The sequence below is a fragment of the Nelusetta ayraudi genome, unplaced genomic scaffold, assembly GCF_046127955.1.
Source record: "Nelusetta ayraudi isolate G7.1 ecotype Tasmania unplaced genomic scaffold, CSIRO-AGI_Nayr_v1 ptg000006l, whole genome shotgun sequence".
NCBI classification, from domain to species: Eukaryota; Metazoa; Chordata; class Actinopteri; order Tetraodontiformes; family Monacanthidae; genus Nelusetta; species Nelusetta ayraudi.
In genome coordinates this window covers 3,521,050-3,535,085 of record NW_027466056.1, presented here as the reverse complement: position 1 = coordinate 3,535,085, position 14,036 = coordinate 3,521,050, and the positions used below count along the sequence as shown (strand labels likewise).

Here is a 14,036-nt window from a genome sequence, read left to right as displayed (position 1 = left end):
CAATGTAAAAAACAGGTATTTAAAGAACACGTGGACTTCTTTTTTGGGTTTGATCATGATACAGAGATGTATAAGCGTCCGTAAGTTTGATTTTATATATTTGCCATTTTATTACATTGTAATGTTGTGACTGCAATCAAGAAAGAAAAAAAAAGAAAAAATACGGGAATATAAAGAATTTCTTTTTCCAAACATTGTGTTGCGTCTCCTTGCTTGGAAACACACAAATATTATAATAACACGAGGCATCACAGATCATGTCGGCTTTTATTGAGGTCCAGTTTTGCATCTTTACGCGAACCACTTGTAGCCTAGGGTGAAAGATGCGATTATTTATTTGTTTATAGTTACATGCTTTTTGTGCCTTATGTGCCCCGGTAGCTGCGCCACCCGTAAGCACCATGTGACGTGATTACTCCGCAGGTGTTTCACGTTCGCAAATTAGTGTAGGGATAACATACTTTCCTCCCTTGTTTTATTATATTGATTAATTACTGAATTTAGCCAGTTTAAGAGTTGTTTTGTTACAGATCCTAACTTGGTTTCCGTACAGCAGTGTAAATTATTTTGTGGCCATTATTATTATTATTATTATTAATAATAATAATGATATTCTTGCTGTTGTTTTTGCTGTTTATTATTGATGCTCTTGATTATTGGTTTTGGGGGGTTGTAAATATTTTGGTTTCCACTTATCACTTAATACACGTATTTGATAAACAATCATCTTGTGTTGTCTTAATTACTTACACCAGCTCCAGCAGACGATCTTGGCTTTTGATCATAGTATTATTATTTTTTTCTAAAGTAACTAATTGAAACACCCGTTACACACTTCCATGTAAGGAGTGCAGGGGAGGACAGGTTGCAGTGCTCTTAAACAGGATCTCGTCCAAACAGAAAGTCATCATTTGCTTTTCTTTGTCTGTTGTGATTTGTAATGCGCGCTGAGAACAAACTTAACGTCACGCGAATACAGTGAGAGCTGCGATCAGCTCTGGTTTCCACAGCAGGTGCACCAGGAGAAGAGAAGATCAGTCATTTGCGTCATCAACGGAGGATTTTACGTTTCATGTTGAAAGTGTATTGCAATCCAGATCAGTCAATTCGGTTTCAATGCCGTCAATCGTCATATTCTTTGGTCACACACATCCCCATCCCACCCCACTCAACAACACATATATTCACAAACACGCGCAGACATCCACACATTTTCCGTTGAAAGGCACTGAATGATTTCCGTCAAGGAAAATGTTGTCAATAAATATCAGTTTGGATTTCAAATATGTTAAAGGGGAAAAACAAGCTGCATATCAATCCTTCCAAGCGACATTCAAATGGTGTCTGGCTCCCTCTGGTGGTACTTAAAAAAATTCTACACATCTACACATTGGGAGTTACCAAACAATTTACAAATAATAATAATAATAATAATAATAATAATAATAATAATAATAATAATAATAATAATAATAACAATAATAATAATAATAATAAAACAGGAAAAAGCATCTCCCTTGACTACTTCTGACAGTGATAACCCTTAACAATGGAAGTAAAAAAATAAGACAGTAACATCAACAATATAAAGCACGAGTGCTGCAACAGTGGTTGTCGACTTTTGACTTCTGGAAACCCTGGCATCTGCGGATCACGTGATCAGCAGAGCGCCGTCCGAGTCTTGTGCCTGCAGGCTCTGGTAGGAGTGGACGCTCGACCGCCGGCGTTCAATCAGCAGCTGGAAGACAACTGAGGGAAAGCGCAGGTTAACAGTGGTGTGTAAACACCCCGAAGGTCTCCTGTCGGGGTCTAGACTCACCGACACCCGCAACGACGAGGAGGAGGAAGAGGCCCACCACCAGGCTGGCCACCTGGGGCCGGCGGGAGCAGACCTCGGCTGCCAGCAGGCACTTCGCCTCCGCCATGCTGCCGTTGTGGGGCCGCGGCGGGATGGCCAGCAGGTGGCACATGAGTGGGTAGAGGTCCACGCTGCGGAGGCTGCTAGTGCGCAGGCCCACGCGGAAGCTGGGCCCAGTGGCCGCCATGAAGGGGTGCATGCTGGGTAAGGAGTTGTAGTAGCCGTGGTCGCCCACTGCGGGAAGGGTTGAGGGGAAGTGAAGGAGGAAATCGGACACATTAGGGCAGGTGGCGTCCAAGCTACGGCCCGCGGGGCAAACTGCGGCCGTTGAATCAAACGAGCTGACTTTGTAATTTTTTCTGTTGACCTCACGATAGAGGCACTTTTGCGCAGCCTGTCGTACACAGAGTCAGCCAAAAAATTATGTTTCCACACATTAGGAAAACAAAAACTTGCATTAAAAGACACCTCTTTCCAAGTTTGATGAAATTACAATAGCACTGTGTGATAGCACAATGCTTTCCTAACAGATGGCATTGCCCTCATGAATGCAGCATCAACAAGTGTTGTGTGGTGACAAACGTAGTTCGCCGTGCACATAAATGCCTGGAAGCCAATGGCTTAAGTTTGTTAGTTTTTTTAACCAAAGTACTGCATATGACGAAGCAGCTGGCCCACATTGTGAAAAAAAAACTTTGGACACCCCTGCATTAGGGGCACCTAGCATGCGTTGCACTCGCACGTTTCCAGTTCGAAAAGTTCGTACAGTATTTGGGCTTGTCGCCGCGCTGGACGATGGTCCAGCCCTCGTCGGCCACCAGCAAGATCTGCTGGATGAAGTCGTTGTTCTTGTAGTGCAGCCAGTCGGGGATGTCCTCCTTCAGGTAGGCCGTCATGTTAGGGTGGCACTGGCTCAGCCGGGTGTGGACCTCATGAGGGTCTGTGGGTGACAGTTTGTGCTCATCAGCGTGCGTCACTCACCCCCCAGAGGTGGAGGGTGTGGGGAGGGTGGGTGTTCGCAGGGGGTGTTACCGATGAGCGGCACAATGGCGGCGACCGGCGTGAGGTCCACCACGGCGTAGCGGTCGGGCTGGATGCAGCGGTCGAGCCGGATGAGGCGCTCGGCTGAGCACTGGGTCATGCCGTGGTCGCTGGTGACGATGACGTTGACGCGGCCCCACAGGCCCGTGCGCTTTAGCTCCGACACCAGCAGGCCCACGTTGTCGTCCACCTGGTGGAGGGAGGAGAGAAGTGCGAGTTACGGATGAAACTGCGCTGGGAAACTTTTAGATTTATTGCGTGTCGGAAATTAGGTTTCTAATTTTTGTTAGTAACTGCTTTTGCTTAACTACTCAAGCCCAGAAATTCCCAGAGTTACAGCAGGAAACTCTGTCTCCTTATAGAAACGCTTACAATTAAAATCACACACCCGTTAAAACAGCACTTGCTCACGACCTACGAAAGGAAAAGGACTTTTCAAGCTGAAGAGAACAACAGATAAAACCCATTGTGTAACAGTTCTCGCACCTCCTTCAGCGCTTTGCCCATGGCGGTGGTGTTGTCGGGGCCAAAGATGTGGCCGGCCCTGTCAGGCTCCTCCCAGTAGAGCGCCGCAAATGTCACTCCCTCCTCCTGGGGCGGTTAGAAGGGGGAGGGGGTGTGCGAGAGGTGGACAACGTCAGGAGGTCATATAGCTCCACAGTGAAATTTACACAAATGACACACGTCTGCCTCCCACAGCTACAAGCTACCAATGAGTTGCTTCTGTTTAACTGTCGTTACTGCAGCAAACACACTATCCCGCAAGGTAGCGTCTGAGCTGGTGCTGACACATCCTGTTCTTCCACTGTCACTTCATCTTATGAGCGATCAGATTAAGAAATGATTACTGCTGGAGGTTGACCAGAGGTCCAGAGTGAAAAATCGAAACGAGGCAGCACTTCACTTGACGACTGACACAAGTTGCGTTTCCATTACAGTTTGGCGCAAAATAAAAGCGATATTTCTAAAGATTTTGACAAAGTACAACTGCGATTTGCAGGTGTTTCCATTGAACGGTGTGAAAGGCATAAATTCTCATAAAATCTCATCCCGCAATTTTACGTTAGAGATATGTTTGCTTTTGTTTGTTGAGGTTTGTTTGCTGTCAAGAATGGTTGTTATATTTTTGTCTTTGAAAAATATTCCGTCTCCTCCTCCCTACAAACATAACGCACCATTTTCACTTGAAGTGAACAGGTCACGTGACCCCATACGTCAAGTCCGGTGGCGTGTAAATGCAAAAAAAAAGTGTTTCCATTAGACTTTTGTGATATACCCCACACCTCATTCGAGCTTAAAACCTTTTAGCCATATTTGAGGGTTTTTTTTGAAGTTTAGGTGTTTCCATTACCAGTTTTCTATTGCAATATTTAGGTTTTGTGCAATTCTAGGGGTCATGGAAAAGCAGCTGAAGAGACTTCTGGTGTAAAACTCATACATTATACCTCTCCGTCCCCCAGCAGCCAGCTGGTCACGTTTTGCAGCCGCTGCCGGAAGGTGACGCGGTGATTGTAGGAGAAGTAGTGCGTCGCCGTGCGGTTCCTGATGCGCACGTCAGAGCCGGGCCACATGGCCGTGGCCGTCGTGTAGCCGTGGTCGAGCGCCGTGAGCCAGATGGGCTCCGCCTTCCTCCACCATATGGGGTCAGTGTCGTTCATGTTGCTGAAGTGCTTCTTGGTCACGGGGTCGTACATGGAGCTGGCGAGGATGCCGTGGGACTCGACGTACAGGCCCGTCACCTGGAAAAATGTAAAAATCAAGGGGGTCATTCTGTTGACTTTGCATGCACAGCCACGATCGACACGGAGAACATCGGCGAGGGGAGCTCACCAGGGTGTAGTGGTTGGGAAAGGTCTTGGTGATGAAGACATTGGTGAGCTCCTCGACGAGGACCCCCTGGCTGTACAGGAGCTCCAGGTTGGGCATGGGGAACCGCCGCAGATAGTCGGCTCGGAATCCGTCGAAGGACACCAGCAGCAACGCCGGTGGTTTCTGTGGGGTCGCCCCTTCTTCAGCGCCGATGGTGGCCAGGAAGAGGGACAGCATTGGAAGCAACATCTTTGGAAGGTGAGACAGGAAGTGTGAACAGGTGCGACGGTTTAAATTCAGCTCACAATGAAGAGGAACTGAGATGAACAGATGATTTGGCCTCTCTGTACCATCTGATCTGTCTTTTACATACATCTGTGCAACAGGATGGTAAAGTTCTGCTGATACATCGTTTTGCACTACTTAAATGATGCTTTCAAACTAAGTTTCTTTGAGGAGGGTTCAAGGACGACAGACAGCATCGTGTATGTAGACAGATAAAGGAGAACGTGGAACAAGAACAAATCAGGAAAAGAAGTTATTCAATCTAAAATTTCTATCGATTGAAAATGGAGAGTAAGTCAAAGACGATTGATAAGTGACTTTTAAAGTTATGAAGTTGACAAAAATGAATACTTGGATCGCTGGTGCAAATTTAAAAAGATGAGATTGAAAAATATTTTTTATACTTTAAATAATAAGGATTTGGGCGAAACAGAAAATAAAAAAAAACTAGAGCTCTAGCAGCTCTAGGTAACTTTCGGTGGAAATGGCGAAGTGACGAAGTAAACACGTCGCAGCGCCTGTTTATTGATGTGGGGAAATACAAATAGTGGCCTAGCTGGGGCGCTCGTGTGTGTTCAGGAAAAACACCAATATGAAATGCAAAACAGACATTGACAATAACGTCGTAGCAAACGTTCAACACTTGTATTACTTCGTCTTTCATCGAGGTTAATTATTGGGTTCCATTCCGTCATTTTATAATCTTATGTATTTGTAATAGTAGTATGTAAAACCGCCTCTCGCACCATCGATCCTATTAATCGGTTATGTACCGCTTTACTAAGTTTGGAATCCTAATTCTATGGTGGGGGCGAGGTGGGAATTAAACATTCAAGATTTTGAAAACACACGCCAAGCGGTTTGGAGCCTAGTATTTGGAAGAATACGCATTTGCCGAGGTTGAAGTAAATAAAAACTACAAGCTAGTTAAACAGGAAGCTGCTTCATTTGACCAGGATGTCCCCGGAATGACGCCTTCCCCACTAGACAGGTGGATACACCTGAGACTCAAACCCAGTTTGTGTTTTTGTTTTTTTTAAGACCTTATGACTTAATGACTTTTATGACTTAAGTATTAAGGGAAACGTTATATTCAGTCTAAATTTACCGCGACTCTTGTCAGCGAGTGCACGCGCACAGGCACGCGCTCAGACGGAAGTCAGCGGCGACGAGGCCGAAATGTTTCCTCCTTCGGTATCAATTAAACTACAAACACGGACGTCTTCGGCGGGATTGTCGCTGCACTTGATTCGTAACAATTTATTTCAGTGTTTAAAAACAACAACATGCAATGTCAACGCGAAGCGAGAAATGTTCGAGAATAGCTGTAAACGTGAAACAAAAGCGAAATAAAGTGTCGATTCTCGTCTGCCAGCTGGTTAAACGTATCGTGCCGACTGTCTGTTGAATTACCTGGTGCAAGCGGAAAGAAGCGACCAGTTGTACTTACGCTAGGGTTTTTAAGAAAACTCATTCGCTTGTTTGACAACGACATCATTATTCCCACAAACCAGAAATGCCGGAAAGTCTTCGAGCGCACCGATTGCGGACCGGAAGTTGGAGTCGCACCTTTCACAATAATCCAACTTCATCAAAGTCAGCTCAGGCAACGAGAGCTAATGTTGTGAATCACATTCACATTTTCATCACATACGTGCATGAATTAACTATAGTTGTTGAACTAGACAAACGGTAATGATAAAAGCAAAATGCGTCGCTTTCAACAAGACCATTCGCTGATTCCAAAATGCATTATATCCACCGTTTCCTGCTTCCACTCTTGAGTCAACTACAGCAGATTCGCAGTTCCGGCAGCCAATAGGCATGCTTAAGGGATGGGGCATAAATATTGTTTTTGTAAATATAGGCGTGTAAGCAAGTTTAATAATTTTTACTCAGGTGACACTTTGAGTTTTCAGCATTTCAAAACGATTTAAACAAAATAATCATTAATTACAGCATGATTTGGTTTAATTGCTCCAAATTAAAAGTGCATGACCAGAGATCCACTTACATAATTACATCTCAGAATGCAGGATATTCGTTGTTGGTTTGTTGTTTTTCCTCCACGGCACAAAACTGCCATGTAATGCATTGTTTTCCCATAACACCATATATTATTTGTAGGGATGCAAATTAATTCATTTATATGGGAACTGAGTAGGTTTTGTAAGCGGTGACCGGCTTAATTAGATACCCAATAGCTATTCCAAAGCATTTTGGTGTGGAGAAGAGGAGATTTTTTTTTTTTTTTTTTAACCCATATGAGCTTAATTGCTGTGATTTAAAAAATGAAGCTTCTGTTCTCTTTAACTGTCGGAATGCCAGACACACATTTTTGATATTTCTTTTTTAGTTTTTGGTCTCCACAAGAGGAGTCCCTGCCAACCGTCCAGAAGATAAAACAAGAATCAACATACAATTGTCGTAGATCCTTTGAGAGACCTCTCAAAGCTGCCTGGATATTGAACGGCTATTATAGTATACGGCCTTGAAAAATGCTGACGTGTACATTCTGGGTGTGTCTTGGTGATGGCTGTATTAAAACGTTAAGGGTAGCCCTTTATAAAACGCACTTTGCACTCAGATAAACACAATAATTAACTTCCATGCTGCGCTTATCTCCACTGGCAATTTCATGTTTCAAATGACCCGTGGTTGTGTGTACCATCTACATAATGCTGCTGTCCTCAGTTGGCAAGGGTTCAGTTCACACCTGAGCAAAGTCCTGGGGGGGAGTGTTTTTTTCCCCCTTCTTTTTGATAAGCCAAGCGAGGCTGCCGTCGCGCTCACTCCACCTGCTGCCTGCCACCTACCACGAGCTGCGCGCGTCCCAAGTAAGAACGACCTCAGCCCAAAGGATGAGCTCCTCCGACGAGAATGAATTTGAGGCGCACGTGAACATGGAGACGTACGGAGTCCCGACTCCCCCTCCCCTGCCCCCCCTCATAGAGGAGGAGAGAGACCGGAGCGGGTCCTCCGCCTCATCGTCCTCGTCCTCGTCCTCGTCCTCGGCCGCCTCCTCCTGCGCCCCAGCCTCCTCGCACTCCGAAGACACCCGCCGAGAGGAGGTGGAGGTGCATGTGGTGCAGGAGGTGGTGACAAGGAACGAATGGCAACGGGAGGAGGAGAGGGTGGAGGTGGTGAGTATGGAGACGACCTGGGAGACGAGGTCAGCCGAGGGCCTGGTGGACCACACGGACGGGGGGAGGACGTCACGCAGGTCTTCGTCTTCGTCCTCCTCTTCCGCGTCCTCAAGGAAGGGCGGCATCGTGGAGAGGCGAGAGGCGGCGGGCGGGCCTCAGGTCACGCTCTTCGTCAAGGTAGGCGACACAGGTTTGAAAACAGAAGAACAAACAGCATGTATTCTGGAAGTGGTGGCCCATTAGCAGGATCACATTCATAATTAAAATTACAGCAGCTGCAATGGGGGGGCAAAGCTCAGCCAGTACCTACCAGCGCTTCAGCTTGTCTAAGAATGAGTGTGTGTGTGTGTGTGTGTGTGTGTGTGTGTGTGTGTGTGTGTGTGTGCATGTGTGTGTGTGTGTGTGTGGGTGGGTGTGTTTGAGTGCATGGACCCTGGTGAGCATGAGCGTTAACATGCCTGTGCTACTGTGTGGATCTAAATTTAAGTTTTGGGGTCGAAGGGACGGGAATGCAGAGGCGTTTCCTGTCGCGTGGCCATGCGAACGCCGGCGCGTGGCTGTGAGCTGCACAGTCCTCCTCCAAACGCCCAAATTTATTAAATCAGTGGCTACAAATCCACAGCCTATAGCCAAAAATAAATAAATAAATACGACATGGAGGGCAGAGCTGGTGATCAAAGGTAAGCAGCAGGCATAGGATCTGGGATAAACACCAAGCACAGGATCATAAAAGTGCAAGGATGATAATATGATAATATGAGGATATCAGATAAAGGAGGTTGGGAGAAAAAATATCCCACTAATTGCAATTTGTTAGGTTGTGCCAACCCAAGTAAGTAACATCGAGGGTTATTGCCATATTCAAGGCAATAAGAAGAGCTGAGAAAATTTTAAACATTGTAACTAAAAATTGTGCATTGATATTTTTACCGGTCAAAGCATTTGCGCAAATGCACCTCTTCGCAATCACAGCATTACGTAATTGCAGTGAGAAAGGTCAGTTCGCCACCCTTTTATGCTTTGCTGGGACCACCAGGTGGCGCAGAGGAGCCGAACTGGGGTTCCAAGTTCACCCGGTTGCGTTGCTGATCTGGGGTGGGGAGGGATGGGAGGGGCACGGACGGCCAACGGGGGATTGGGCCTTCCTTGCGTCCGACTGGGACACACCCACCACCTTGCCCCACCCCCTCGCCCCTGCAGAGAGGGGTTTATTTTAGCCCCGGCAGTCTTTGCACCCCACTGCAAGCGGGACCTCTCGCTCTCCCCCTCCCTCACACACACACACACACACACACACACACACACACACGCACACACACACACACACACACACACAGCCGGCATTCGCCCTCAGCTGACACTGTGACACAGCTGCCGTGACTGCGCCACATGGGCCCCGGAGTAAAGTGAAACTCCGACGTACAACAACAACAACGACAGCGACGACAGCAGCAGCAGAAAGCAGAGCACCTTCCTACTGACCATGACGGATGCAGCGGCCGAGGAAGACAAGGACCCCGACATCGAGCTGTTTGTCAAGGTGGGGGGAGTGTTTTGCGCTGCTTTTGTGACAAAGATGAAGAAGAAGACGAAGAAGAAGAAGAAGAAGAAGAAGAAGAAGAAGAAGAAGAAGAAGAAGAAGAAACTGACACCTGATCAGTTTCATGGCCTCCGGGCGAGGCCTCGCAACGCTTGTGTGTGTCATTCCCGCGTTTTTGATGTCAACCTCGTGTCGAACTTGACACAGGTTACTGATTTTTCCATGCGTGTGTGCACGTTCAACCTGACACCCACCACGTGCGTGGACAATCTCTCTTTCTCTCTCTATGGCCGTGGCCATGAATCATTGATGGGGGCGCTTTCAGTGCTGAGAATGGGTCCACGGGCTGGTGAGGGGGTCACATGACTTCATGCAACGGCATTTGTTGCATGTTAGGACCTGTGTCGCGGAGATGTTTGGACACTGTCTGTGTGTGTACTGAAGTTGCCCAGAACTTCATTATGGCGCTCGGGGGGTTGCAGGTTGGAGATTGGAAAAACAGGGACAAACCTCAACATTGGTTGTAATGCACTTTCTGACCAGCAGATGCTGCTGAATCTGAAACACTGGCCCTTTAATTTGAAGTCATATCAAAGCGCCTGTTACATAATTTGGTGGCACTGCAATAAAAATAAATTGGGTCAACTGTCGACTTGCTCAGACTGCTGAGAGTTGTTTTGTTTATTTATGAATCGTTAATTCCTCCCCTTAAACTGAACGGAACCTAGGGTCTAGAACAGGCAGCGAGCCGGTTAATCGGGGCAGTGTGGATTATTAATGCTGAGCTCGGGGTTTCGTTACAGTGTCCTGTTACAGCTGCGGCTGCGTGCGTGTACGCACACACTCAAGGAAATACACGGTCTCTTGAACAATGTTGCATAAATATATCTTTTTTGCAAACAAAAGCAGCAACAAGTGACTTTTTTGGTTCGCTCAAAGCTGCTAAATGCTAATTTTCTAAAATAACACTCATTTGTGTATACTTAATGATGTAAATTATATGTACCGGTGGTCTAAATGAGGGGGAATCGGAGGGAAACTGCAATACAAGTAATTAACTGAATTACAATATTAAAGTTATGGCGAATCATTCTAAAACAAAAAAACAAAACAAAAAGCAGTTCAGCACGTTACATTATAAATCCACTAGAGGGCAATGTAGTACAGCACAACGACTGTTTTAAGTTTAGGCCAAGGAAGCGATTCACAGCAGGGCTTATGGCGCAATGAAAGTCTTAACACTGGGAAAACAATAAAAGCAGACAAAGGTATCAAAGTCATGGAGATTATGAGAGGGCTCTCTCAGTGTTGCACATTAACCTTTTTCGATGACACTGTCTGTTCTGACAGGAAACGGTATTTGAACGGGTGTGACAGGTGTCACGTTGTTGAACTAATAGAGTAAACATAAAGCAAAAAGTTGTCATCACTGTGGCATTATCTTTGTAATGTGGAGTTTGCCATAGAGTTCATTGCTGAAGTCTCACACGCTGGGCCTTTAAATTACATTTCGAAAATAAGCGTGAGCCTAAACGCACCGCGCCACGATTCAGTCCCCAGCATTTGTACACTTTGTGTCACTACATTTATGGTAACTATTGTGTAACTGTTGCTGCTTGTTGTCTGTGTCAGGCCGGCAGCGATGGAGAGAGCATCGGAAACTGTCCCTTCTCACAGCGCCTCTTTATGATCCTCTGGCTCAAGGGTGTGGTCTTCAACGTCACCACTGTTGACCTCAAGAGGTAATGAATTAGCCGATTAAAATGTTTCTTACTTTCAGTAAATCTTTCTTTTATTTTGAAAAAGTGCTTCATGTTGGTGCTTTAGAAATGAGCATAATGGCTAATGTTAGTGGCTTCAGATGCTATGCTAATAATTGTTACACACACACACACCTTGAAAATACATACATACATACATACATACATACCAATGGCGCAATGATTGAGTATTGCTCTGAACATTTCCATTATTATCCCACCCAAAATCAGGAGGCCAGCTGATCTTCACGACCTGGCCCCAGGAACGCACCCGCCTTTCCTCACCTTCCAAGGGGAGGTGCTCACCGACGTGAACAAAATAGAGGAGTACCTGGAGACGATGCTAGCGCCGCCAAAGTAAGTCCCTGGCCGTGCGCTCACACCCAGGTATAAACCATCCAAACGGTTACCTTTCTAAAGACGTGCCAACATCTGCTGCTAAGGTACCCCCGACTCTCAGTGAGGAACCGCGAATCGATGACGGCGGGAAATGACACGTTCGCAAAGTTCTCGGCTTACGTTAAAAACACGCAGCCTGACAAACATCGCGGTAAGCTGTTGTCTCTGCTACTCTGGCGGTTACACACCTTGAAAATGCTCTTGTGTTTATTTCGAACCGCACGTGTGTGTGTGTGTGTGTGTGTGTGTGTGTGTGTGTGTGTGTGTGTGTGTGTGTGTGTGTGTTTTCTGTTTAGCATTAGAGAAAAATCTCGACAAGACTATGGCGAAGCTGGACGAGTACCTGCTGAGCCCGCTGCCCAATGAGGATCACGTGGGAGAGTCCAAGCGAAAATACCTGGACGGGGATGAGCTGACGCTGGCCGACTGCAACCTTCTGCCCAAACTTCATGTCCTCAAGGTAGGTCTACCGCTTCAAACACAAACATATTTTGTCCGTCAGTAGATCTGATTTTCAAAAAAGCAATTGTTCTTTCTTTCTTTCTTTCTTTCTTTCTTTCTTTTTTAATTGATTCTCAGGTGGTCACAAAGAAGTACAGGAAGTACAACATCCCGTCCGAATTCAAGGGTGTGTGGCGTTACCTCAACAACGCCTACAGCCGCGAAGAGTTCACCAACACGTGTCCATCGGATGTCGAGATCGAGCTGGCATACAAGGATGTGGCCAAGAGGTTGGGAAAGTGAACGCGTTGTTGCCGCCACCGTCAGCTCCTTAAACTGCTTCTGCTTCATACAATCATACTCCAGACACATCCCTGGAACTGCCGAAATATCGGGGTTTCTAAGAGCAATCGAAAATGTACGCCAGAGACTTGGACCCTCCTGGAAAATGTCCAGCTCGAGCCCAAAAATGTTAATGTCATTTAGCTTGATTTCAATGACCGTATTTATCCAGGAATTGTCTTTTTATTCAAACTGAGGAAACCACAGATCAAATATCATTGTATTATGATTATGATTATGATTATGATTATTATTATTATTATTATTATTATTATTATTATTATTATTATTATTATTGAAAATGAGTAATTTAAGTGTTGGGGGAGAATACAATAAATAATGTTTTTTGCCAAAGTCATTTGTCGTTTATTTAGGCGCTGTCAGCTTTTGGGACTAAGGGTTCGATTGATTAAGGTTTCTTTCTTGAGGGTGGACTCTTCCAGTCCCCCGACCCCCACAGTATGATTGGCTCAAACTGTAAAACTAGGCCCATATTTCTTTAGTGATAGTTTGCATCACAGTTTTTCTCTTTCACCCTCGGTACTTTCTTGGAAATTGTCAAAGACCTTGGCTATATTTCAGATTAACATTAAATCTGTTTGACTCTCTAGTTTTGAATCAAATAATAGAACCAGTTCAACCAATCAGTTTTTCCCTAGCTGTTGTATTGTTATGCCTCTCAATGCAAACTGGTGGTAATAAATACTTAAGTGTTTGGTTCTGTAGCAGGAACTAAGAAAAATCCTGTTTAAATATTCAAATTTTCATAGGTGGTTGATTTTTTTTTAATGCGTTTTAAAAAAAAATCATTTTGCATCTAAACTTTGCCTCATCACAAAAACCGCAACCAAGTTGTGCATACTTCCCTTTTTGCATAATAAATCTATTTTCTCAGACTGAGCTTTTTGTGTTTTCATGTCTTGGAATACACTTGTGTCACATAAAGGTACAATTACATTGACGACAAAAGAAAAGCTGCCCACCTCATTTGTTTAGGGAAATAAACACATGCAAAGTCATGTTGGGTGTGCCATGGAAGCAAAGAGGTCCATCTTAAAAGCATGATGTAATTTCACGCTACATTTATCACACACCTATCTAAACAGTAGCACTTCATGATTAAGTCATGCACAACTAACTTGAAACCCAGAAGGATCTGTTGCATTGAATGCAGAAGACTTAAGTCCTTTTGCGAAATGAAAGGTTTTTCACACTTTTTTACACTAACAGCTCAGAAGCGTGAAACAGCTTGGTTGTTATCATCCTCACACTACTTACTTTTTTTACTCCAATGTTCTGAGAACTATGAAGGCTTGTTGCCACAAATAAAATCGTGCAAGTAAAGCACAAGGACCTGGCCAACACATAACCAGTTAAAATCATGGGTAGATTAACAAAAAAACATTGCTGATGCT

At 45.2% G+C, this 14,036-nt stretch overlaps 2 protein-coding genes across 5 annotated transcripts; one reads left to right on the top strand and one right to left on the bottom strand.

Moving 5' to 3' along the window:
• Nucleotides 1-85: 85 nt before the first annotated feature.
• Nucleotides 86-6,793, bottom strand: enpp4 (ectonucleotide pyrophosphatase/phosphodiesterase 4). 3 transcript variants are annotated; one of them, XM_076016036.1, is made up of 9 exons: nucleotides 6,652-6,793; nucleotides 4,730-4,957; nucleotides 4,345-4,638; nucleotides 3,386-3,490; nucleotides 2,891-3,089; nucleotides 2,625-2,798; nucleotides 1,820-2,092; nucleotides 836-1,749; nucleotides 86-303 (listed from the first exon to the last, which is right to left on the bottom strand). In XM_076016036.1, exons 2-8 carry the CDS (start codon nucleotides 4,955-4,957, stop codon nucleotides 1,652-1,654), a joined length of 1,371 nt encoding a protein of 456 aa, XP_075872151.1. In that variant the 5' UTR covers nucleotides 6,652-6,793; the 3' UTR covers nucleotides 86-303; nucleotides 836-1,651. The 3 variants fall into 3 exon arrangements, with proteins under 3 accessions (XP_075872151.1, XP_075872137.1, XP_075872143.1); XM_076016022.1 differs by lacking the exon at nucleotides 6,652-6,793 and adding an exon at nucleotides 6,444-6,623; XM_076016028.1 differs by lacking the exon at nucleotides 6,652-6,793 and adding an exon at nucleotides 6,407-6,531.
• Nucleotides 6,794-8,181: 1,388 nt separating this feature from the next.
• LOC142881696 (chloride intracellular channel protein 5-like) lies at nucleotides 8,182-13,517 on the top strand. Of its 2 annotated transcripts, none has more exons than XM_076016104.1 (6): nucleotides 8,182-8,316; nucleotides 11,312-11,421; nucleotides 11,671-11,796; nucleotides 11,883-11,989; nucleotides 12,135-12,298; nucleotides 12,418-13,517. In XM_076016104.1, the coding sequence occupies exons 2-6, from the start codon at nucleotides 11,366-11,368 to the stop codon at nucleotides 12,580-12,582; spliced, it is 618 nt and encodes a 205-aa protein (XP_075872219.1). In that variant the 5' UTR covers nucleotides 8,182-8,316; nucleotides 11,312-11,365; the 3' UTR covers nucleotides 12,583-13,517. The 2 variants fall into 2 exon arrangements, with proteins under 2 accessions (XP_075872219.1, XP_075872218.1); XM_076016103.1 differs by lacking the exon at nucleotides 8,182-8,316 and adding an exon at nucleotides 9,526-9,679.
• The last annotated feature ends 519 nt before the right edge of the window (nucleotides 13,518-14,036 follow it).